This window comes from Belonocnema kinseyi, chromosome 1, assembly GCF_010883055.1.
Source record: "Belonocnema kinseyi isolate 2016_QV_RU_SX_M_011 chromosome 1, B_treatae_v1, whole genome shotgun sequence".
Classification (NCBI taxonomy): Eukaryota; Metazoa; Arthropoda; class Insecta; order Hymenoptera; family Cynipidae; genus Belonocnema; species Belonocnema kinseyi.
In genome coordinates, this window is record NC_046657.1 from 110,570,257 (window position 1) to 110,596,193 (window position 25,937).

The 25,937-nt window shown below is 23.6% G+C and overlaps 2 protein-coding genes across 4 annotated transcripts in view; one reads left to right on the forward strand and one right to left on the reverse strand.

Moving 5' to 3' along the window:
- Window positions 1-8,234, reverse strand: part of LOC117171195 (anillin-like) — a 72,435-nt gene extending 64,201 nt beyond the window's left edge. For both annotated transcript variants that reach the window (XM_033358286.1, XM_033358278.1), the window contains exons 1-2: window positions 7,791-8,234; window positions 2,857-2,983 (exon numbers count right to left, since the gene is read on the reverse strand). In XM_033358286.1, coding sequence (XP_033214177.1) covers window positions 2,857-2,983; window positions 7,791-7,808 — 145 coding nt within the window. In that variant the 5' untranslated portion in view covers window positions 7,809-8,234. The remainder of the gene's footprint in view (window positions 1-2,856; window positions 2,984-7,790) is intronic.
- A 3,109-nt stretch (window positions 8,235-11,343) lies between these two features.
- Window positions 11,344-25,937, forward strand: part of LOC117174223 (eukaryotic translation initiation factor 2 subunit 1) — a 15,546-nt gene continuing 952 nt past the window's right edge. The window contains exons 1-4 of one of the 2 annotated variants that reach the window (XM_033363104.1): window positions 11,344-11,463; window positions 11,863-12,122; window positions 20,165-20,396; window positions 20,479-20,711. In XM_033363104.1, the coding sequence (XP_033218995.1) occupies window positions 11,885-12,122; window positions 20,165-20,396; window positions 20,479-20,711 (703 nt within the window). In that variant the 5' untranslated portion in view covers window positions 11,344-11,463; window positions 11,863-11,884. The remainder of the gene's footprint in view (window positions 11,464-11,862; window positions 12,123-20,164; window positions 20,397-20,478; window positions 20,712-25,937) is intronic. The other variant, XM_033363099.1, reaches the window with a different exon arrangement.

Genomic DNA, 25,937 nt, shown 5'->3' on the forward strand with positions numbered 1-25,937 from the left:
GTACACGTTAACACTTCCTTTAAATTATTTGAAATCATTTTAAATTTTTAATTAATTTAAAATTTTTTCAAAACTTCTAAATATTTCTTCAACTTACTCGATTTTCCCCAAGAATAATAGGTGTTTAATTGTTATTTATACATCAAAATTTAAGAAGTTGACTTACAAATGAATTTTTTTTTAATAGAACAATTAAAATTGTAATTTTCAAAGATTCGTTTTTTTGTTCTGTTTTGAGTATTTTAATTATAATTACTGATTTTAGACTGGCATTTAAGAAAATCCTTCAATCATAAATATATTATTTAAAAGTTATTTTAAAATTAAAAATAGTTTATAAAGTTTCAATAGGGCGTTTACATTTGCTTAAGACTTTCCAATTGAAACAGTTAAATTTTTAACGTTAAAATCTCGAATTTATAAAATTATCAACTGATGTCGAATCCTTTTTTACAATCAATTATTATTTATTTTAAAAATTTTAGAGTAAGATTCAAATTTAAAAATCATAATTTAATTCATATTCACAGTTGATCAACTAAGAATGTTTTTTATCAAAAATTTTCGATTTTAAACGGTTCTAACTTTAATTGATTAAGTCTTTATAACTGCATTTTGAAATTCTTTTAATTTAAATACGCATTCTAAACTGAATGCTATCATAATTGAAAAAGATCACAATTAAACTAATTATTTAAAAAACGGCTCAAATCTAAGTTGGACGGATTTTTTTTCTAAACATTTGTAAAACTCCCGGTAAAAAATAAATTCACGGTCATTTCCCGGTTCAGTGGCCACCCTGAAAATGTTTTGAAGTATTAAAAATGAACTTTAACGTTTATTTAAAATGATAACAAAATTCCTACATATCGCAAGCTTTTGCAGTATTTTCCCTTTTTATCATCCTTTCACTTAAATACGAACTGATATTAGAACCCAATAAGAAAATCCAACTATTTTTGGTTCAAAACTCAGTCTTTTTAGTTCAAAAATTTTAGTTCAAAATTGAATTCATTTGTTGAAAATTCATCTACTTGGCTATGAAATTCGATGATTTCATTATTGACTAATTAATTATTTCATTGAGAATTTCACTTTTTTGTAACATTCGTCATTTTGTTTTGAATATTTATCTCTTTCTGTAGAAATTTTATCTTTACTGTCTGTTAAATATTAATCTCTGTCGGTTAAAATTTAATTTTTTGTTGAAAATTCATATATTTGGTTAAAATCAATATTTTTGGGTACAAAATCTATTTTTTGGTTTTATATATTTTTTTATATTATATTTATATAACCTTAAAAAAATAAGCAAATGAATTAAAAAATTAGTCATTAAAATTCTGTATTTTGTATTGAAAATTATTTTTGCCTTGAATTTTAATCTGCTTGAAATTTTTATTCTCTCTTAACTGAAAAATCTTTTTTGTTGGAAATTTAACCATTTCGTTGAAAATTCGTCTTTTTTCATGAATGCTTCTCTTTTTTTCTAATTTAAAATTAAAATATTTTTTACTTGAAATGTCCGCTATTACGTTTTTCTTTGAGAATTCATATGATTCGGGTAAAAATTCAACGATTTTGTAGAACATTTATATTTGGGACTCAAAAATTAAACAATTCGGTAGAAAATTTAAATATTTGTTTAAAAATGTATGGCTTCTGTACAAATTTGTCTTTTTTTGTTGTTAATTATAGATTTTTTTTGTTAAAAATGCAACTATTTGGTTAAAAATTATTCTTATCTAGTTGATGAACATTGTTGAAAGTTGAACTAATTTTTTAAAAATTAATTTTGTTAAATGAAACTTTAACTAATTTGTTTGAAAATTCAACTTATTGGTCATATATATATATTTAATTTTGTATTTTTGAAAAGAAATTTCAACTGTTCCACAGAAAATTCGTCTTTTTGACTTGAAAATTATACAATTTCGTATACAAATTCCACTACTGTGTACAAAATTAAACTGTTTTGTAGAAGCGCCATTTGTTATTAAAAATTAATTCTCCTCGACCAAAATTTAACTACTTCATTTTTAGTTAAAAACTGTTTTTACTTAAAATATTCTACAATTAAGTTAAAAATGTTCAGAAATAAAAAAAAAATATCCGAAAAATTGATCAAATAAAATGTGGACTTACATCCACATCCATTGTATAAACTATTTAGTTAAAAATATACATACAATCTTTCATTTTTTAAATTGTCTTTTTTACAGAAAATTTAACTATTTCGTTGAAAATATGTGTATTTTCTTAAACATTCATTTTTCCTGGTACAAAATTCAATTACTTGGTTGAAAATTTGTCTTTTATGGTAGAGAATTAATCAACCTTTATTTTGTAAACAATTAATATTTTAAGTTAAAAATGCATATGTATGGTTAAAAAACAATCTTTTTTAGTTCAGACTTCAAGTATCCTGTTGAAAAATTTTCTTTTTTTGTTAGATTAAACTGTTCTTGATTTAAAATTGAAATATTTTTCGGTTTAAATATCAACTATCATATTTTTTAATTGTAATTAGTATTTTCAAGCTGAAAATGTTTTCTAAAGAATCCATCTGTTAGACTTGAAAATTTAACAATTTGTCAAAAATTCAAATAGGTTGTAGAAAATTCGTTTGCTTTTTATTGAAAATAATGGTTTTATTTTCAATTTAAATGTAACTGGTTCATTTTTAGTTAGAAATCGATTTTTTCTAGTTTATAATGGCATTAGCAGACAATTGTCAGAAAATAACAAAACAGTGTCACCGTTCAAAAAAAGTGCCAATAGTGTGGTGAGTCCGAGGCCTGAAATTATTATATTAGTATAATTTCCCTTAGAAGATCTTTAAAAAAAAAAAAATACCTGAAACTTGCGCTAGGATTGCATTTGCGTCCTTAAGAGGACTTCGCCTTTTTTTTACATCATGACCAGCATTTGACAATTGAGTATCTAATTTTTCTCTCCTTGCTCTTGCTCGTTCCAACATTCGCTGAAATTAAATTATTTGTATTATTTTAAAAATATTCATGTATAGAAATTCAGTAAGTAAAACACGATCGGGAAATGTAGGACGTATTTTTTTATCCACATTCATAATCTATGAATATAAAAAATACTAGTTTAATAATTATATATAAATTTGAGACATTGTATTCAATGTTATTCTTTCCGTAGAATATATTTGAAAGTATTTCGTTTCTACATCTCCATTTTCGCACTTATTCGCCATTTTCCTACGATGGTGACTTCAAAGCGCTTTCTCTTTGTACCTGAAAATAGATTTTCTACCTGCACCTGGATTCAGTAAATACCCTCGTAAATACCTCAAACTCTTGAAAAAATATCCGACGCCTGCTGGGAAAGTTTAGCAGCGACCCCCGCCATTTTCCCAGAATCCTCGATATGCTAGACTTTATGGCTAGACGCAATCAAATTTCTGATTCTTCACCACAAGGGAAAATATATTTGCTAGTTTTAACATTTATCCCAATCTCTAAACTTTTAAATTACCTCCCAGGATTTAAATTAATCTTCGGCCAATTTAACCTCAATACATTTCTTTTTAATTGTATGAAATACATAGATTTTATTTTAGAATTTAAAAGTTTTTTTCATGATGTTACATCAAATTAAATATTTATTTGAGAAAAAAAAGTAAAATAGTCATCATTGGTACTTTTATTTGTAATCAGCGTTGATCAAACGACTTTCAACTGTATAAAAATCGTCGCAAGTATAAAATTAACCATTTTAGCCTACGTTATGAATAATTTACTAAGTACCTCGAAAATATCTGACACATTGTTCTCGAAAATATCTGACACATTGTTCTCGATAATATCTGACACATTGTTCTCGAAAATCTGATTGGTTGAATACTGCGTAAATATAAAACTTTTGTTGGCTGTTTTCATTTTGTTCTTTTGAATTTTACGGACTTTTGTAAATAACAATGTACCAGTGATGAATTCTATTTGAAAACATTTATTTATAAGAAAAAATATTTGAATCGTAAATTATTCATTATTAATAAAGGCAACAACTCTGTTTTTAACTAGTTGACCACACGTTTTTAAAATGAGACATAAATAAATACTACGAATTTTCTGCATAATCAATGTTAGTTAATAAAAACTTCCAAATAATGTTATTGCATGATACAATTTATTTCTGTATTTTTACAAACACTATTTATAAAAATAAAGTTTTTATTGTAAATGTTTTTTGATTATCAGTATTGTTAAATAAGTTTTGAAGCTTTCAGAATACGTCGAAAAAGAATCTGGAAGATTTAAAAATATTATTTTCAATTTTGCAGGATTTCAAACAATTTTTGTATAAAACTTTTAAATATAGCAAAAGATATTTCAGAATCTTAAAATTTTTTAAATGATTCGAAAATAATTACAATCTTAAGATGATTTCAGAATTTTTTCTAGCGAAATGTAGATTTTTAACTATTTTGGAAAAGAAGATTTTCAAGAATTTTGAAAGGTTTTAAGAGAATAAAGAAAAATTCTTAAGATTCCTAGGAAAACTGCAAATAATTTTATATTAAAGAAAAAGAAAATTAAGAAATTTTTAAAAACATTTTCAATATAAAATGTTAAAGATTTTAAGGCAACTGTTTAAAATTTTTTTTTCAAAATTGTAGGAAAGAATTTTAGAAGTTTGGAACAGATTAAAATTATTTTAAAACTGAAAATTTTTCGAAAATTGATCAAGTATTTTTAAATTTCATCTAAACCTCTACAAGTCCTAAATACCTTTTGATCTGACTCGATTGTTTTCTAAACCTAGTAAAATCCTATAAAATAAAAAAAGTTTCTTGAAAATTTTCTAGATAATTTTTCGACAAACCGGAAATTTTTAAAAATCTTTTCGAATTTTCTCAAGAAACCTAGGAAAATTATGCTTTAAAACCTTTAAAAATAAACAAATGAATTTAAAATATAATTATTGGAAATTTTTATTTTGTATTCAATATTATGTTTGCCTCCTATTATGATTGACTGAAATTTTTCTTCGTTAAAATGTATATTCTTCCTTGACAGAAAAATCTTTTTTGTTTAAAATTCAAATATTTTGTTGAGAATTCGCCTATATTGTTAATAATACATTTATTGGTTGAAGATACATAATTTCTATTTAAAAATCACAATTTCAGGTTGAAAATTATACTGTTTTATAGAAAATTGAACTATTTGCTTTAAAACATATGTATTTTGTTAAAAAATCGTCATTTTGGTAGATACTTAATTATTTAGTATAAAAATGCAACTGTTTGGTTGAGCATTAATGTGTTTTAGTTGAGGATTCAAGTGCTTTATTAAAAAATTCGTCTGAGTTGGTTAAATTACACAGTTTTTTATTTCAAATAAAAATATTTTCATGTTGACATATCAACTATGTTATACATTTTTCGTGGAACGTTCATCTTATATACCAATTATGGAATTTCATAACTTTACCTTACTTTTTCCCGGCCAATTTTTTATTTTCGCTGACCATTACGAACTTAAAAAAAAATGATATTCGACCAAATAGTTGAGAATCCTCGATAAAAAAAAGATTAGTTTTTAACCTTGCAGTGTCATTTTCAGCGAACACGACACATTTTTTCTACGAAAAAAGATAAATTTTTAAAGCGAAAAAAAATGTGTACCAAGAAAAATTTTCAGTCAATAAAAAAAAAATTTTCATTCAAAAGACGAATTTACAGCAAAAGAGTTGAATTGTATGTTCATAAATTATATAATTAACTTTTTCGAGGTCAACATATTTATTAAAATAATTGAGTACAATCTGTACAATATGTTAATTGTTTTAAATACTTTTCAGAACTTCAATTTTTTTAGTATTTTTGAATTTTATAAATTGCAGACTTCAAAGCTTCAAGTATCGTTCCAAAAACATAAATTCATATAATCATTTTCAATGGTCTGAATTGAAGAATCAATCAATAAATTTAAAAAATCCAATTACAGTATTTTAAACAATTTTAAGCTGAAAACATTAAAACTTGAATGATTACATTTTTTCAAACTGAACCATTTTCACATTAGAAGTTGAATTATTTTAATTTTAAATAGTTTAGGTACCCTTAAAAAGCTTTAAAATTTTATTTGAGTCTTGGAAAGCCTACATGTTGTTTCAAATATAAAATTATTATTAAATGTTTTTCATAACTTCTAAATATCTTTTAAAATGATTCGAATATTAAGTAATAAAAAAAAATCATTTTCAGTTTTCCTAGCAATCTTAATACAATGTTTTTATTATTTTGGAGTCTTTTCAATTGTTATTTATACATCGAAATTCAAGAATTTAATTTACAAATAAATAATTTTTTAAATAGAACAATTAAAATCGTAATATTATGTTTGAAAGTTCCTTAAAATTTTAAAGATTCAAGACTTTCTATTTCAAACAATTCAATTTCACAATATTTTCATTTTTCAGGGTGGTCGTTTTAGTAAAGAAAAAAAAAAGTTCACGGTCATTTTCTAGTTTTTCCCATTCGCAGACATTTTTCAAGGTCAATTAAATTTTAAAAATCGAACTCCAAAGCTAAAAATTTTTCAATTTGAAGTAAGAAAAATTGAGGTGCAAATTAAAGCACTCAAAGTGCAGTTTAACTCAAAGACAGTTAAACTGCCAATTAAAATTTGTTCAACTTTTAAACATTTTAGAGTTTAAAAATTCAGATTCAGTTCCAAAAATGTAAAACCATGTTATCATTTTCAATGCGCTGATCTAAATTAAAGAATCAATCAATAAAGTTCGATATTTTTAGAATTATATAATTTTAAGTAATTTTAAACTAGAAACATTAAAAATGGAACGATTACATTTTTTTAATAAATCGAAACCTCTTAAATTAAAAGTTAAATTATTTTAATTTAAAATGCTTCACAAATTTATTTGAAAATGTTAAAACTACATGTTGCTTAAAATTTTTTTCATATTTAAATTTTTTCACATTTTTAAATATCTCGAATGTTTTTAAACATTTTTCACACAAATCATTATTAATCTGTTTACATATTCTCTTAAAATTAATTTTTCAAAATAAAAAATCTTGTTCAATTTTTCAAGAATTTTTTTTTAATTTTCTGAAGCGTTTGAAAATTCTTAAAAAGGTTCGAATTTTTTGTTCGAAATCTGCCAAAATCTATCATTATTTTGTTTTAAATTATTCCTTGGCTTATTTGCATCGAAATTTTGGTACAAATAGTCGGATTTAGTCGGCACACGTTAATAGATGTTTAACTGTTATTTATACATAAAAATTAAGCAATTAGTGTCACTAATTAAAATTTTTCTTTTTCTCAATTAAAAAATTCCAAATTGAATACTTTAAAAATGGAATATCTTAGACAAAAATAATATCAGAAATTTAATAAAACCCTTTAATTACGAATTTATTATTTTAAAGTTACTTTAATATTGAAAATAGCTTATAAAGGTTCAATCGGGTTTTTATATTTGTTTAACTAATAAGACTTTCCAATTGAAACAGTTTCATTTTTAACGTTAAAATATGCAAATGATAAAATTGTAAACTGATTCCGAATAGTCTTTTTTTAACACAATTAAAAATCATTTGGTTTCAAACATTTCGAAGCTACTAGAGAAATTCGCTCCAAAGTCACTCCACGTTCATCCCCAAAAAAATAATACTTTTTTTTTTTTGCAAAAGATCAACAAAAATAAAAGTAAAATACAAAAAATACGGAAGTACAAGATGTAAATTTACTCCCCCAATTCAAAGAACGCTAGACAATAAATCTTACCTGAGTAAAAGGGTCCATTGTTATTCCTTTTTGCCCAGCATCCCCAGCACTTTCTCTTTTTTTCTAAACCTCCTAACTTTACTCTTTAAATAATTAATTAATCTATTTTTAAAAAACTCGAACACAGATTTCCAAACTTTTTTTCTGTAGAACCGCACCTTTTCACTGTGTACTGTCGTTACAAAATAACTGTCATTATTCGTTATTTTTGTCCGTTGAATTTAAATGCAACCGCCATGCCAAAACTAAAATGAAACCCGTTTTGTTTACACTCGACTTGAGAGGCTCCGAAAAACCGTTTCATTATATAAAAATGCTTCAGTTTGCACGGGAGTATAGAACTTTGCAACGTACGTTATCTCGAATCAAAATATTTTTAAATTTTCGATTACTTATCCTATAAATAGGGAAAAAAAACATCACAACTTCACGAACTCTGCGTTTCGAAAAGCGTCTTGTTGTCTACTGACGCACTGCCAAGGTTGGTCACTAGATGGCAAGTCGGCAGAATTCTTTTTCTTTTTAGAATTTAAATTTACATCAATTTAATACTTAAAAGTACTTTAACTATAATATATTTGCTTGAAAGATGTATTTTATTCTGTGTTATATAACAATATTTCTACAATTAAATAAAATAACTATAGAAAAATTAGAACTTAACTACTAGCGCTAAACTTGGCTCTTATGTGAAAGTTTTAAGTTTTCAAAGTTATCAAGGCGGGAAAATAAAAAAATAAAGCTATTAGTTTGAAATTTAAACATATAATTCTGTATCAATATAAATAAAAAATTTACAGTGGAAAATAAACTTTTTAAAATTTAACTGCTTCGTAGAAAATTCCTCTTTTTTCTTTAAAAATTCCAGTGCTGGGCTAATTAGTTGAACTATTTTGTTAAAAACTTATATTTTTGGTTGAAGAGTCAGCATTTTAGTTGAATATTTATCTATTTGGTTGAAAATCTAACTTGAAAAATCATATTTTCGGTAGAAAATTATACTCTTCTTCGTAGAAAATTCAAATAGTTCGTTAAAAATTTATCTCTGCGTTATAGTTAAAATTTAACTATTTTTTTTACAAATTGTTATTTTTAAGGTTGAAAATTAATTTCCTGACCGAAAATTTAGATATATTATAGTTTCAAATTCATCTATTTTGTTGAAATGTAAATATTTTGTTTAAAAAATCGTGTTCATTGTAGAAAATTAATCTTCTTCGTAGGAAATTCATCTTTTTAGTTGAAAATTCAACTATTTGGTTGAAAATTAACATTTTTATTGAAAATTCATCATTTTAGTTGAAAATTAATTTTTATACTTTCGTTAAAAATGAAACTGTTTTGTTACAAATAATAATTTTTTTGTTAAAAAACTAATTTTTTGCATTAAAAATTAAGGTTTCCTAGTTGAAAATTCATCTACTTGGTTAAAAATATAACTTAAAAAAATATATATATAATATAAAAATATATAATTAATTCATCTCTTTGCTTTAGTTAAAAATGTAACTGACAGTTTACAAATTATTATTTGTTGATAGAAAATTAATTTTTTTGGACTAAAAATGATGTATTTTCTAGATGAAAATTAATCTATTTGTTGGAAAATTGTTGGAAATTCGTATTTTTTTTTAGAAAATGAAGCTTCGTAGGAAATTCAACTACTTGGGTAAATTTGGATTGCATTGCTAAAAATGCATTTTTTATTTGAAATTTAGATATTCTGGCTGGAAATTATTTTTGGTACAAAATTCAACTACTCCCGATTAGCAGTTGGACTAAACTGTTAAAAATTCATTTTTCGTTTGAACATGCGTCATATTAGTTGAATATTGATATCTTTATTTTGGTTAAAAATGTGGCTATATTTGTTGCAGATTATTATTTTTAAGATTAAAAATTCATTTTGTTGTAAATTCGGACATTGTTAAACATTCATTTTTTGTGAAGGATTCGTAATATTAGTTATAATTAATCTCTTTAGATTGAAATTTGACCTTTTTTTATTTTTTTATTTGGCTAAAGATGTAAATATATACTATACTGAAAAAAATGGTTAGTTGGGACAACTATTTAGTTTTTAAGATATGGTAATGCCATTTTGCTAAAAGGGACAAACATTTACTTAGTTGCTGGCACTAACTGAATAGTCACGGCAACTAATGGAATTGTTGTGCCAACTAATAAAATAGCTATATCAACTTCTAAAATAGCAGTATCAACTAATAAAATAGCAGTGCCATATCTTACAAACTAAATAGTTGGCTCAACTAACCATTTTTTTCAATGTATCTTTTTGAAAATTCGTCTTTTTCGGTACAAAATTAATCATCTTTGTATAAATCCATCTCTTTGGTTTTAAATCTAAATGATTTATTCAAAGTTGAATCGTAAAGGTAAAAAATGTATCTCTTTGGTTTAAAATCGAATTACTTGACTAGAAGCTGAATTGCATTGTTAAAAATTATCTCTTCGATTAAAAATGTAACATTTAACTATTTTGTTTGAAAAAATGTTGTTTTAAAAAATAATTTTTTGCCCGTAAATTTGACTATTTCAGTTTATGTATTCATCATGGAAATTTATTTCTTTGGTCGAAAATTTCTCTATTTTGTCGAAATATATATTTTTCTTTTTTCATCGACAATTTTTCTTCTTAGTAGAAGATTCATATATTTGATTGAAAATTCAACTATTTGATTTAAAATAACGTATTCTTGCTAAAAATTAATATTTTTGGGTTAAAAATTCATCAAGTTTGTTGAAATGTTTATTCTTCCTTGATGAAAAATCTTCTTCGGTAGAAAATTCAACTATTTATCTATTTTTTTTTAGAGATTATTAATCTTCTTGGTAAAAAAATTAATCTCTTTGTTTGAAAATTCATTTCAATGGTTGGAAATGTAACTATTTTGTGACAAATAACTATTTTCATTGTTAAAAACTAATTTCTTTTATTCCAAATTTAAGAATCTGGGTTGAAAATTCATTATATAAGTAGAAAAGGTATTCTTTTGGTTAAAGATTTAAGTAGTTTATTAAAAATTTGTTTTCTAGAGTAGAAAATTCACCGTTTTGGTTGAGAATTCAAATACTGGGTTAAGAGTTCAACTTTATTGTTTACAAATTAATTTTTTTGGTTGTGCGCCCTCATTTTTTGTTTTGAAAATGAGCAAAATTAGTCAAAGAAAATAATTTTTAATGATTGAATCATACAAAATTATTTTCTTCTACTCAAAATTGATCTATTTGGTTGAAAATGTAACTATTTGGTTGAAAATTCGTCTTTTTGGTTTGAAAATTCGTTCCTTTGGTTGGAAATTAATTTATTTATGGGTAAAAATGCAAGCATTTGTTTGAAATAAAATTTTTTGGGCGAAAATTTAATTATGTTGTTAAAATTTCGTCTTTTTTTGAGGAATTAAACTATTTGTGATTTAAATATAAAATTTTGTTTGGTTCAAATATCAACCAATTTTGAATTTTCGAGCCTTTTTCTTAAAAAGCGACCGATCTGACGTATTACAGTTGAAATTGGAATTAAAACCATCAGCATTGGCAATTTCGCTTTTATGATTGCTCGTGGATTGCACATGGATATTGACAGATTTTATACAATCGGTGGATTTGTAGGCGAAGTTAATTAATATAAAAAGTCTCTAGTAAAAATCAGGTAATTTAATATTTATTTAAATACTTTTGCGCTTTTATTGTCACAGAAATTTGATCCATACGGCTTCTAACCTAAAAGTGTCGTAAAGCTAACCTCAAAAGACGTCCTTTTCTGGCAATTAACCAAATTTCTAAACCTCCCGGTGCTATGTACTAAATTTTTAAATTTTAAACTAGCACCCTGCTAACTGAATTTTATATACGTTAGTTTCTTATTCAATTTTTAGACAATGTGTTGAATTGTTTCATCAGGAGGAGACCTAACCCCAAATATTTTTCAATTTTATGCAGATTTCGATCAGTTGAAGTATTAATTGGAAATTTATTTAAATTTACTAATATTCATTTGTGGAAAATATATATTTTATTTTTCTCAATTGTATTTTAATCTTTAAAATAGGTTTCTTTTGCGTTTAGCCAAAATGGTGTTGTCGTGTCGATTTTACAAGGAGAAATATCCTGAAGTCGAGGATGTTGTGATGGTGAACGTCCGAAGTATAGCAGAAATGGGAGCATATGTCCATTTATTGGAATACAATAATATAGAGGGCATGATTCTACTTTCTGAATTGTCGAGAAGACGTATCCGATCCATCAACAAATTGATTAGAGTAGGAAAAACTGAACCTGTGGTTGTCATTCGAGTCGACAAAGAAAAAGGTGATGCAACTTTTCGTTTTTTGATTATTATTTCCAAGGCTAAAAGTTTAGATTAAAAAAAAATTATTTACACTGAGAGGGTGTCTAGCCTGCCTCGAAAACCAGGAATTTTCAGGAATTTCTTTTTCAATTCAGGACATTTTTTCGAGGGCGCACTCAGTTTTTTTTTAATTTCAATATTAAATTGATTAACACATTTTTTTTGTTTAAAATCAATTTTTGACACTGACAGTTCAAGTTTTCTGTTTTTAGTTGAAAATTGATCGGTACTAGTTAAAATTCAAGTTTTTGGTTAAAAGTTCGTTCATTTTATTTGATTTCCATTTTTTTTTTATTAAAAATTTTAATCTGGTTTAAATATGAAGTAATTTATTTTTTGTTCCGAATTCATCTCTTTTGAATGAAGATTTAATTACTTCATTGATAGCTGCTCTTTTGTTAGAAATTAATTTGTTGTTAAAGATTCATAATTTTAACTAAAAATTCATCTGCTTGGACGAAAAATGAACTATTTTATTGAAAAGTCGATTTTTTCTTTGGCTGAAAATTAATTTTTTTACTGAAAATTGAAATATTTCAATTGTCCCTTGAACTGTTTGTTATTGAACATTATTTTTTACTGTAAATATAACTTTAATATTTGGATCAAAAATTATCTTTAGTTGAAAATTTTGACTTTTTGGTGGAAATTAATCTTCTGGGCCGAAACTTTTTTGTTTGAACTTGATATTTTTGTATTTAATAATGCAAATATTTTGTTGGAAATTCATGTATTTTGTTGAAAAATCGTCTTTATGGTAGAAAATTGATCTTTTTGGTTGAAAATAAGAATACTTGGTTGAAAATTGAACTCTTTTCTCTAAAATTTATCTTTTTCTTTAAAATCCCTCTAGTTCAGAAAATTCGTCATTCTAGTTGTAATTTCCTTATTTTTGATGAAAATTTAACTATTTGTTTGAAAATGGATAATTTTTAGTTAAAAAATTCTTTTATTTTTTTTTTTAGGAATCGTCTTGTTTATAAATTCCTTTTTTTTTTTGCTTGAAAATTTAAGCATAGCATTTAAATATTCATATTTTTGTTAACAAAATAATACTACTTGGTTAAAAGTTACATTAAATTTGTTTTAAAAACAATTTTTTTAACTGAAAATTGAACTATTCTAGTTTTTATTGAAAACTGATATTTTTAGTTGTAAATTCACCTGTCTGTTTCGAAATTGATATTTTTTTACCTGAAAGTCCACTGTTTGATTGCGAATTAATGTTTTCCTTTTCTTTTTAAATCTTTTTGGTAAGAAATTAATATTTTTAGTTGAAAGTTCGACTATTTGGTTTAAAAAATCGTCTATCTGTTTGAAAATCCAAATTTCTATGTGATAATATAAGAATTTGAAACGGTTTAAAGTGAATTTAATATATTTCCCACATTATTTTACCTAAATATGGACTAAATTTTAAGCGCTATTAGATCAAATAAAAATATGTTTGAATATTTATTTAAATTTATGGAATCTATAGACAAATTGAAGAAATGTTGAATTCTGTTTTCATCATTATTTATTTAATCTATCTTGATGAAATATTTAAGATTGTCTCGTAATATTTATTAAATTCCTAGAAACAAAAAAGAACATTATTTTGTAATAAACTTGCGAAAAATTATACCTGAAAAAAACCTGGAATTGTCAGGGAATTATTCGAGAGCATGTCTACATTTTTTTTCTAATCATAATATAAAATTTAATAAGAATGTTTTTCCATGCGTAAAAGTAGCTTTATATTACAGGATTTAACTTTTTTTAAATTACGCTTTGTTGTTGGAAACTAATCGTGTTAAAACAACTTTAGTTGAAAATGAACGGTTATGTTGAAAAAAAAATTTAACTGAAAATTTAACTATTTTGTTGAAAGTTCATTTTTTTGAATAATTTTTTTTTAGTTGTAGGCATACTAATACTGTTGAATATCTCATAACTTTAGTTAAAAAATCTTTTGATCGATCGAAAATTAATTTTTTTTACTGAAAATTTAACTTTTTTTCCTTAAAAACTCATCTATTTTATTGCAATTTTGTCTCTTTGGTAGAAAATCAATTTTTTTGTTTGAAAATTCAACTATTTCAGTTCCAGATTGATCATTTTGGTTGAAAATTCATCTCTTTGGTTGAACATTAATTTTTTTAACTAAAAATTTAACGATACAATTTTCGTTTGGCATTTTGTCTTTTTTAGTTAAAAATTCATTTCTTTTTTGAAGATTCTTCTGTTTAAATATAAATTAATTTTATTTGTTGAAATTGCTTCTTTGTTGAAAATTAATTATTTTAACTGAAAAATTATATTTTTTGTTTACACTTTATCTGTTTTAGTGTGAAATTCAGGTATTTTGTTGAAAATGAATCTTCTTGATTTAAAATTAAACTTATTCAGTTGAATGTTGTTAATTTTTGTTGAAAATTCAATTACTTAATTCAAATTTATGGATGTTAGGAAGAAATTCAAGAACTTATTATGTTTTAAGCATTACTTAATTAATTATTCGGTGGTCATAATATGTTTAAGAATATTTTTTAATTATTTAATATGGTGATATGATTTGTTAAAGCTTTCCAAATTAAACATATTAATTTATGCCATCGAAAATGGTTACATTAAGAAATTACTGATCCCATCATAAAGTTATTTTCACTAATGAAAAATCAATTAATTTTGCAGATGAATAGTACTTTCTTAAAATTGTATTATGTACTATGAAAAATTATATCTGAAAAAGTCTTTGAAAACTTGGAAAAATGATATTTTCAAAGAATTTTTCTATTTTCAAAGTCTTTTCCAGGGTTTCCAGGTCAAGAAGTCTACTTTTTTTACAACAAATAATTTTAATGAAACGTTTGCTATACATGTAAAAAATGGGCCATTTCATTTTTTATTGGCCACAATTGCTAAAGAAATTCGAATCATAAATAGACAAATTCTTAATTTTTTTGCGAACATAAGTGGTCTTTTCGAAATCTTTAGGAATATTTTAAAATCTTTTAAATCCTTGATACCTTTGAAATCTTTATGCAATCTTAAAAATATTACTGAACTCTTTCTTTAATCTTTATTTGTGAAATATTTTTTATTCGTTTGAAATCATTAAAATCTTTTGAAATCTTCTAAGTTTGGTTGAAATCTTTTGAAATCGTTTAAAATCACTGGAACATTTGAAATCTATGTTATAACTTTTGAAATCTGCTAAAAACTTTGATTACTTTTAAAATATTGTAAAGGTTTTGAAATATTTAAAATCGTTTAAGCCCTTGAAAGCTTTGAAATCTAATAAAACTTTGTGCAATTTTTTGAAATCTTTGAAATATCTTTGAAATCTTTTTTTAATCTTTGTTCGTGAAATCTTTTCTGTCCGTTGAAATCATTAAAATGTTTTGAAATCTTTACAACTGGTGTACTTTATCCTTCTGGAAATCTTTGAAAATATTGAAATATTTTGAAATGCTTATGAATTCTTTAAAATATTTCTCAAATATTTTGCAATTTTGTTAAATCACTCGAATATTAGAAATCTTTGTTAATTCTTTTGAAAATTCTCAAAAAATTTTTAATTGTTTAAAATCTTCGAAATGATTGGAATTCCTGGAAATCTGGTGTACTCTACTCTTTTTGAAATCTTGAAAATTCTGGTATTATTTTGAAATCCTTCTGAATTCTTTGAAATGTTTCTAAAATCGTTTGTATTCGTTCGAAATCATTGGAATATTAAAAATATTTATGATGTCTTACGAAATCCTCTTTAAAAAACTGAAATCGTTTAAAATCTTTGAAATTTTGTGAAATATTTTTAACCTGATGCACAGTTTTGTGTATCAGGGTAGCCGTTTTAATCGACGAAATAAATTCCCGGTCTTTTTCCCGGTTCTCAAACATTTTTCACGGTCAATGAAATTTAAAAAATGGAACACTAAATCTACAAAATTTTCCACTTGAGGTAATAGAAACTGAGCTTCAAATGAAAGCACTCAAAATGGAACTGTTAAATTTTTAACTTTTAAAATTGAAATTTAGAAGTTTTTAATTAAAAAATTTTGTATTCAAATGCTCAATAATTTACGCGTATAAAATTGAAGGTACTAACATTTTTCAATATAAAAAAATATAAATCCACGTTATCATTTTAAAAGCTCTAAATTAAAAAATCAACCAATGAAATTTAAAATTTTCAAAATTATATAATTTTAAGGAAATTTAAATTAGAAATAGCAAATATTAAAAAATTGCAAAATTTTAACTGAACACTTCTTAAATTAGAAATTCAATTATTTTCTTTTTAAATAGTGTAAACATCCTTGAAAGGCTTCAAAATTTTTTTTCAAAATGTTGAGAAATCAAGCAGTTGTTAAAATTTTTTTTTTAATTGAAAATTGTTTTGGAAATTTTTTCAGAACTTCTAAGTATCTGTCAAAATGAATTGAATTTTTTCTACAATTATCAGAAAATCCTGAACATTTCTTTACAATTTGGATGTATAAATAACAATTGAACATTTATTATTTGTATTTGTTTTGAAAAGATTCAAACTTAATATAAAACTTGAAATGATAGCCTAATATAAAACAAAATGTAGATTTTTTCAGATTTTAAACAAAAAATTAGATTCTTTTCAAGAATTGTGAAAGGCTTCAAAAGAATAAAAACATTTTCTTAAGATTCCTAGGGAAATTAAAAATAACTTTACATTTTAAAAAATTATTTTAAGAGATTATTTAAAAAGTTTTTCATAGATTTAAACAAAATTTTCAAAAAAGATTCTAGAAGATTTTAAGAACACTTTCTCAAATTTGCATGATAATTTTTTATCTTTTTAAAACTCCTAAATATCTCTTAAAATTACTTGAACTTTTTCTACAAATGTTCATGTGTAAATTATACATCAAAATTAAAAAAATTCACTTACTAATTAAGCATTTTTCAAATACAACAATTAAAATTGTAACATTCAAAGTTTAAAAGCTATTAAAAATATTAACGATTTCAGGTTTTCTATGTCAAACAATTCAGTTAAAGATTCTTTACTTTTAAATATTTGCTTTCAATTAACTTGTCTTAAATGAAAATTCTAATATTGCTAAATATTCAATAATTAATCTCTTTTTTAATTAAAAAATTTAAATTGAATGAGTTAAGATTTGAATATTTTAGACTGAAACAACATTTTAAAGGTAAAAAAATCCTTTAATTAAGTCACACGTTCACATTTGTTTAATCACCAAGACTTTCAAATTGAAATCGTTTAAGTTTTAACGTTAAAACCTGAAAATTCTTAAATTTTGAACTAGTTTAAAATCGTTTTTATTCACTTTTTATTAATTAAAATATAGATAAATTAAAAAAAATTATTTATTAAATAAAAATATTTTTATCCAAAATTTCAAGCATCAAAGGCTTTTATTTTTTATCTGTTCAATTCTTTAAAAAAGCATTTAAAAATTCTTTAAATTAAAAATGTAAGCTTAGAAATAAACATTTTAAAGGGAAAATTTTCAAAGTAAAAAAATTTTTAATTACGTATTGTAAGCTAAATAATAGCCTAATTGAAAAACATAAAAAATCCACTAATTATTTTTAAACTGTTAAAGTCGTAAATTGTTTAAAATCTTTCAAATGTTTTGAAATCTTAGAGATATAGTTCACTATACACATTTTTAAAATCTTAAAAATTCTGGAAATCTTTCCATTTTTAAAATCTTTGTGAAATGTTCGAAATCTTTGGGAAATTCGTGTAAAAACTTTTAAATCTAGTTTTCACACCTTTTTTAATCTTGGAAATCTTTGAAATGTTTGTGAAATGTCTGTCAAATCTTTCCTAAATCTTTGTTTGTAAAATCTTTTTTATTTGTTGAAATAATCGAATTATTTGAAATCTTTGTGAAACATTTTGAAATCTTCTAGAATGTTTTGAAATCCTTTAAATCTTTCAATTTGTAAGATGTTTGTTAAATTGTTTTGAAATCTTAATTCAAATCTTGCGTGCCCGCCTTTTTTAAATCATTGACAATCGTGAAAATTCTGTGAAATGTTCAAAATATTTTTAAATGTTTAAAAGATATAGAAAACCTTTATAAATATTCTGTAACCTTTTGAAATCTGGTGTACAGTCAACAAACGAGTAGCTAATCCGTCGAAAAATTCGTTATATATTCAACTCATTCTAATTTTGAAAAAAAATGTGAAGTAACGTCGAGATTTCTAACTAATAATTTTTATAATTTGTAATTTTCAGTTTAAAAAATTAATGTTTCACCAAAAAAATGAATTTTTAACTCAAATGACCGAATGTTCAATTATATTTCCAATTTTAAAAAAAATTCCACTAAAAATTAAAAACTAATTATCAAAAAATAGTTAAATTTTGAACCAAAGTGATGAATTTTTAACAAAAGTTATAAATCTTTAAATGGATTAGTCGAGTTTTTAATTAAGAAAAAAGAAAGAATTTCTAACAAAAGTGATGAATATTAATTATGATAATATGAATATTTATTATGGAATCTAAAACAAAAAAGATGCATTTTTAAGCAATAAATTTTCTTCTTCAAATTTTCAACAAAAATACATGAATTTTTAACTAAAAAAAAAAGATAAACTGTCAACCAAAAATTTTATAGTTAAATCTTGTAAAAACAAAATTAAACTTTGATTTTATTAAAGGTATAGTTAAAAAAATTAATTTTCAACTAGAGATGAATTTTCAACTAATATGATGGAATATTCAATTGAAAGTTACATTGTCAGTTAAAAAACTAAAGAGAGGAATTCTCAACTAAAATTATGGAATATTCAAGTACAAGTTACTTTTTCAGCTTAAAAATTAATTTTTAGCTAAAAAAATAATAAATTTCCAACAAAATATGTAAATTTTTAGCCCAACAAGAAACGAATTTCGAAAAAATAGCTTATTTTTCAACCAGATATGAATTTTCAAGTAAAATGATGAATCATTAACTCGAATAGTTGAATTTTGAACCAAAAAGATGAATTTTCCAGAAATAAGATTAATTTATATTAAACAAGACGAATTTTCAACAAATTACATGATTTTTCAACTAAACCAGATAAAGTGTCAACAAAACATCGAATAATTAGATTTTCAGTTACAAAAATTAATTTTCAACTAAACTGAAAAATCTTCAAGTAGAATAGTTGACTTTAAAACAAAAAAGATAAATTTGTAACCAAGGAGATTAATTTCGACTAAAATATACGAATTTTCTACAAAGTACATGAATTTTTGAATAAAAAAAGACAAACTGTCAACCAAAAATTGCAGTTAAAGTTTCAACTGGGACAGTTAACTTATCAGTAAAAAAAAATAAATTTCAGCTTAAGAAGAAACAAATTTTCAACAGAACAGCTAATTTTTTTAACAAAAGAGATTCATTTTCAATTAAAGTTATGAATCTTTGACTAAAAAATTTAATTTTTAAGCAAATAGTTTCACTTTAAACCAATTAATTAAATTTTCATTCGGAAAAAGATTATTTCTGAACTAAAAATGTAGTAGTTGATATTTTAATCAAAAAAGTTTTTACTTTTTAATAAAACATATATGAATTCAACCATAGTCTACTTTTCAACATTAATTGCATTTTCAACAAGAAAAGATTTTCCAGCCAAGAGATATAAAAAATTGTAAATAAACTGTTGAGTTTCCAACAAAATACATAAAGTTTCGACCAGAAACTTAAAATAATTAGTTTAGACTAAAAAAAGTGCCTTGAAATCTGTTCATTCATTTTTTAATAAAGAAAAGGTAAATGATATATTGACAATTAAAAAAATTGCAGTAGCAAGATTTTTTTTAAACGAAATGTTTCTTTCATATTAGACTAAAAAATTGTATTTACTCTTCGCATTTCAATAAAATTACTGTTTTAAGAGCGAAAAAAATTCAAATTCAAGGTTCTCGCGAAAAATTGAAGGAGATTTCCAGGTTTTTAAGGTTAAAAAAAAATCAAGAATAATAAAATGTTTATTTATTCACTAGGTTACATCGATTTGAGTAAAAGAAGAGTGTCTGCCGAGGATGTAGAAAAATGCACAGAGCGTTACGCGAAAGCAAAGGCTGTAAATTCAATTCTTAGACACGTCGCCGAATTATTACACTACGAAAATGATGAGCAACTCGAGGAGCTTTATCAAAAGACGGCTTGGTATTTCGAGGAGAAATATAAAAAGCAAAAGGCCTCTGCCTACGATTTTTTCAAACAGTCCGTCATGTAAGTAATTTGAAAATACATTGAAAATCTATTTCTAGAATAAGGTGCGTCAATCTTTAGAATTTATTTTTTTATTTTTTAGCGATCCAACGATTTTAGCCGAGTGTGGATTGGACGACAAAACGAAGGAGGTTTTGTTAAATAACATCAAGAGGAAATTAACATCACAAGCTGTAAAAATCCGAGCGGACATCGAGTGCGCTTGTTATTCGTATGAGGGAATCGACGCAGTGAAAGCAGCTTTGAGAGCCGGTTTGGCGCTCTCGACGGAAGAGCTTCCAATCAAAATCAATTTGATTGCGCCTCCTCTTTATGGTAATTTTTATTTATTTATTTTAAATATTATTTTAGGGTTTCTTACTGAAAAACTTGGAATTGTCAAGATTGTTTTTTTTTTTTTTTTTTTAGTCAGGGAACTATTTCGAGAGATGCTTAATTTTTCCTAAATTGCAATGTAAAATTGAATAACAATAATTCTTTATTTGTAAAAGTTTGAAATGATTTTTTTCAATTTAAACATTAACTATTCTGTTTTTGGTTAAAAATTGATAGTTTTTAGTTCAAAATTCAAGTATGTGGTTGAAAATTCGTTTGTTTTTGTTGAAAATTAATTTTTAAAACTGAAAAATGTAACTTTAAGTTAAAAATTCATCTTTTGGTTAAAATTTAATCTTTTTTGTAGAAAATTCATCTGCTTGATTTAAAATTCAACTATTTCAGTTGAATATTAATAATTTTCATTTAAAAATGTAATTATTTGTTTGAAAATTAGTTTTTCTTTTCTTTTACATTTATTTAAACTCATTTCTAATTGAATATTTTATTATTTTAGTTGAAAATTCATATTTTCGCTTGAAAATTATTTTAATTGAAAATTCATCTTTTCGCTTAAAAATTAGTTTAGTTGAAACATCCTTTTTTTGTTTGTTAAAAATTCAACTATTCCAGTTGGACATTCATAATTTCAGTTAAGGATTAATCAGTTTGGTTAAACATTAATTTTTTCCAACTGTAAAGTTAATTAATCCATTTTTGGTTAAAAATTGATCTTTTTTTAGTTCAAAATTCAACTATTTTGTTTCAAAATGATCTTTTTAAGTTTAAAATCTATTTTTAAATGAAAATTTAAGTATCTGGTTGAAAATTCTTTTTTTAAATTCCTTTTTGGTTGAATTGACATTTTTTTTTTCTTAAAAAGTAAAATCTTTTTTGGTTGAATCATCAATTACATTTTTCGTTTAGAATTATTCGTTTTTTTTATTTTCTTTGATTAAGGAACTATTTTGTTGAAAACTTGTCACTTTTTTGTTAGAAAATTAATTTTTTAAACTGAAAAATGTAACTTTCAGTTAAAAATTCATCTATTGGTTAAAATTTAATCTTTTTTGTTGAAAATTCATCTTTTTGATTCAAAATTCAACTATTCCAGTTGAATATTCATTATTTTCGTTTAAAAATACATAATTATTTGTCTGGAAATTAGTTTTTCTTTTCTTTAACATTTTTTTTTAACTGAAAATATAACTCATTTCTAATTAGATATTTCATCATTTTAGTTAAAAATTCAAATTTTCGCTTGAAAATTATTTTAGTTGAAAATTTATTTTTGTTTTGTTTAAAATTGAACTATTCCAGTTGATTTGCAATTTTTTTAATTTCTTGTCTGAAAAATCTTTTGTAGTTGAAAATTCCACTCATGTTAAGAGTTTACTTTATTGGTGGAATTTCTCTATTTTTGATAAGAAATTAGAATCGTTTTTGGTTGAAATATCAAGTACTACATTTTTCTTTTAGAATTTATCCTCTTTGAAATGAAAATTTTATTACTTGGTTGAAAGTTAAACTTTTTCCTTAAAAATTGATTTTTTTTTTGTTTGGAGATTTATTATTTTAATTCAAAATTCATGTCTGGTTTAAAAATAAGCTATTTTGTTGAATTTTTTTTTTCTTTGGCTAAAAATGTAATTCTTCCAGTTTAAACTTGCATTATTTTTTTGAATCTTTGTTGTTTTTTTTGTTTTTGTTAAAAAATAATTTTTTTAAACCGAAAATGTAACTTGTTGAATATTTCACCTGATTTTAGTTGAAAATTCCTCTCTTTGGTTGAAAATTAATTTTTTAAATTGATAATTTAATTATTAAATTTCTGGTTGACACTATTTATTTTAGTTGAAAATTCGGGTATTTTATTGAAAATTTGTCTATTTTAGTATAAATTTATTTTCTTTGTTGAAAATTCTTCTTTGTTAAAAATTCATCTTTTTTGTTGAAAATTCAATTATTCCAGTTAAAGATAGATCATTTTAGTTATCAATTCATCCTTTTGATTTTAAACTCAACAATTCCATTTAAAGATTCAGAATTTTGTTTGAAAATTTTCCTATTTTTTGAAAATTCCTTCTTTTTGTTTTGAAAATGCTGTGCTTCTTACGGAAAATTTAACTAATTATTCGAATTGAATATTTCATTATTTGTGTTGCAAATCAATTGTTTTGGTTGTACATTAAGTTTTTTTTTTCAACTGAAAATGTAACTATAATTTTTGGTAGGTAATTTATCTATTTTAGTTGAAAATTCAAGTATTTCGTTGAAAATTCGTCTTTTTCTACATAAATTAATCTTCTTGACTGAAAATTCTTTTTTGTTGGAAATTCCTCCTTTTTAAAATTCATCTTTTTTAGTTGAAAATCCAACTTTCCAGTTGATGATACATCATTTTGGTTATAAATTCATATTTTTGATTTTAAACTCAAGGATTCCATTCTGAAGATTCATAATTTTGTTTGACAATCACACTATTTTTTTTTTAATTAGTTATTTTTGGTTTGAAATATTTTTTTACTGGAAATGTAACTAACTATTCTAATTAAAAAATCTATTATTAGTGTTGAAAATTAATTTTTTGGTTTGAACATTATGTTGTTTTTTCAACTAAAAATGTAGCTATACAATTTTTTGTTAGCAACTTATCTTTTCTTGGTAGAAATAATTTTAGTTGAAAATTTAAAGAAAGAAAAATTGGTTGAAAATTCAACTTCTTCAGTTAAAGATTCATAATTTTAGTTGAAAATTCTTCTTTTTTTTTAATTTAAAATTCATCTATTCCATTTGAAGATTTATCATTTAAATTCAAAATTCATCTCCTTGTTTGAAAAATGAGCTATTTTGTTCAAAATTAGTTTTTTCTTTAGTTGAAAATTTATTGTGTTTTATTGAAAATTTAAATGTTTCGTTGAAAATTTCCTTTTTTTTCTAGTTGAAAATTAATTTTTGTAATCTAAAAACGTAACTTTTAGCTGAATATTCCATCATTTTAGTTGAAAATTCATCGGTTTGTTTGAACATTAACTTTTTTCAACTAAAAATTTTACTATAAAAATTTTGGTTGACTGTTTATCTTTTTTAGTTGAAAATTCATGTATTTCCGTTGAAAATTCGTATTTTTTAGTAAAAAAAAGAAAAATAATTTGACTGTTTAAAAATTCATTGGTTTTAAATTCAACTGTTCCAGAGGAAGATTCATCATTTCATTTGAAAAATTTACCACTAATTAAAGAAGTAACTCTTCCAAGTTAATACTTCATTATTTCAGTTGAAAATTCATCTCTTTGGTTGAACATTAATTGCTGATTGACAATTTATTTTAGTTGAAAATTCATCATTTTTATTAAAAATTAATTTTTACGGTTGATACTTCATTTATTCCAATTATTTATTCATAATTTTAGTTAAAAATCCAATAATTTCTTTGAAAATTTAACTATTTTTTTGATAATTAGTTTTTATTTTTAAGTTTATAATTGTTTTTTTTATTGAATATGTAAATAAATATTTCAATTGAATATTTCGTCATTTTCGTTGTAAATTAATTTATTCTGTTGAACATTAATTTTGTCAACTAAAAATGTAACTATTTAAATTTTAGTTGCTAATTTATATGTTTTAGTTGAAAATTCATTTTTTTGGTAGAAATAAGTTGGTTGATTGAACATCGTTTTTGTTGAAAATTCAACTATTTCAAAGATTCACCATTTTACTTAAAAATTCCTCTTTTTTTCTTTCACCTATTCCAGTTCTAAAATCAACTATTTGGTTGAATTTTTTTCTTTTTTTTTTTACTTTAAAATTCAACTATTTCGTTGAAAATCCAAGTATTGGATTTAAAAAATAATCTTTTTTGTTAAAGAATTAATCACTTTGTTTGAAAATTATTCTTTTTGTTTGAAAATTCAAGAATTCCAGCTAAATCTTCATAATTTTAGTAGAAAATAAATCTATTCCAGTTAAATATCCATCAGTTTTTTGTGCAAAATAAATTTTTTCAACTTAATATTTAACTATTCCATTGTTCGTTGATAACTTATATATTTTAGTTTAAAATTCAACTTTTTCTTTAAATACTCACGTATCTTGTTGAAAATATGATATTTTAGTTGAAAAGTTAGAAATTGAAGCAGTTTAAATTGAATTTAATATATTAACTACAATAATTTTAGCTCTAAATATTCACTGAATTTTAAGTATAAGAAGATAAACAAATATATTGTTTGAATTATTATTCAAATTGATCGGTTTTAGCAAACATTTTGTATTAATTTTATGGATTTAGTATTATTTAATCAATGGTGCTAATATATCAAAGAATATCTTTTAATATAATTTTCCAACTCTTTCTGAATTAAAAATATCAAATGAATCCCTGGAAGCTGAAAACCCCATTTTTTATAGTAAACTATAGAAAAATATACTGGGGAAAACCTTGAGATGCATGGAAAAAACGTAGAATTGTCAGGTTTTTAAGAAGAAAAAAATGTTTTCTTTTTTTACGTTTTTGAAAATTTTAAATTATGAATCAAATAGGGAGAACCTAATGATTTCGACGTCTTCCAGACTAATGTAAGAATTTATTTATTTAAAAATTGTAACGATTAAGTAGATTCCCTGTGCCTTTCCAAATGCGTGAGTTAGTTCCATGATCTGTAAACTGAAAATTTACTAATTTCACCATATAATTACAAAATTCAAGATCCATTTACAGGTCATGGAACTCACATATTTTGAAAGTCACAGGGAATCTATTTTTTAAAACTATTTTAAGATCTGATGAGCAAAAACAATTGTGTTTCCGAAACGTAATCGTTACGATTTTTAATTAAGGGCATGTGACACAGCTAAATACCTATATTACCGACCACAGTTTTTCAGTTCACTGAATATTTTTTGGAACCTAAAAACTTTTTTTGTAAATAAAATATCGAGCTGAAACTTTGGGAAATGTATTAGAGTACAATAAAGTACGTTTAGGTACTGCATTTTGGTAGGAACTTCACTGAAAATTATTTCATCTTTTTTCTGAACCTCAACATTTTTTTAACGTTCGAACTTTTTTTTATACATAAAATATCGGTCTCAAACTTTAAGAAATGCAAGAGCCGAAATAAAACTACGTTTAAGTACAAAGCTTACTAATAAAAGATGTAAAAAAATATATTTCAACAATCAATTCCAACGGCATCAGCCGGTAACGTTGTACACGAAAAT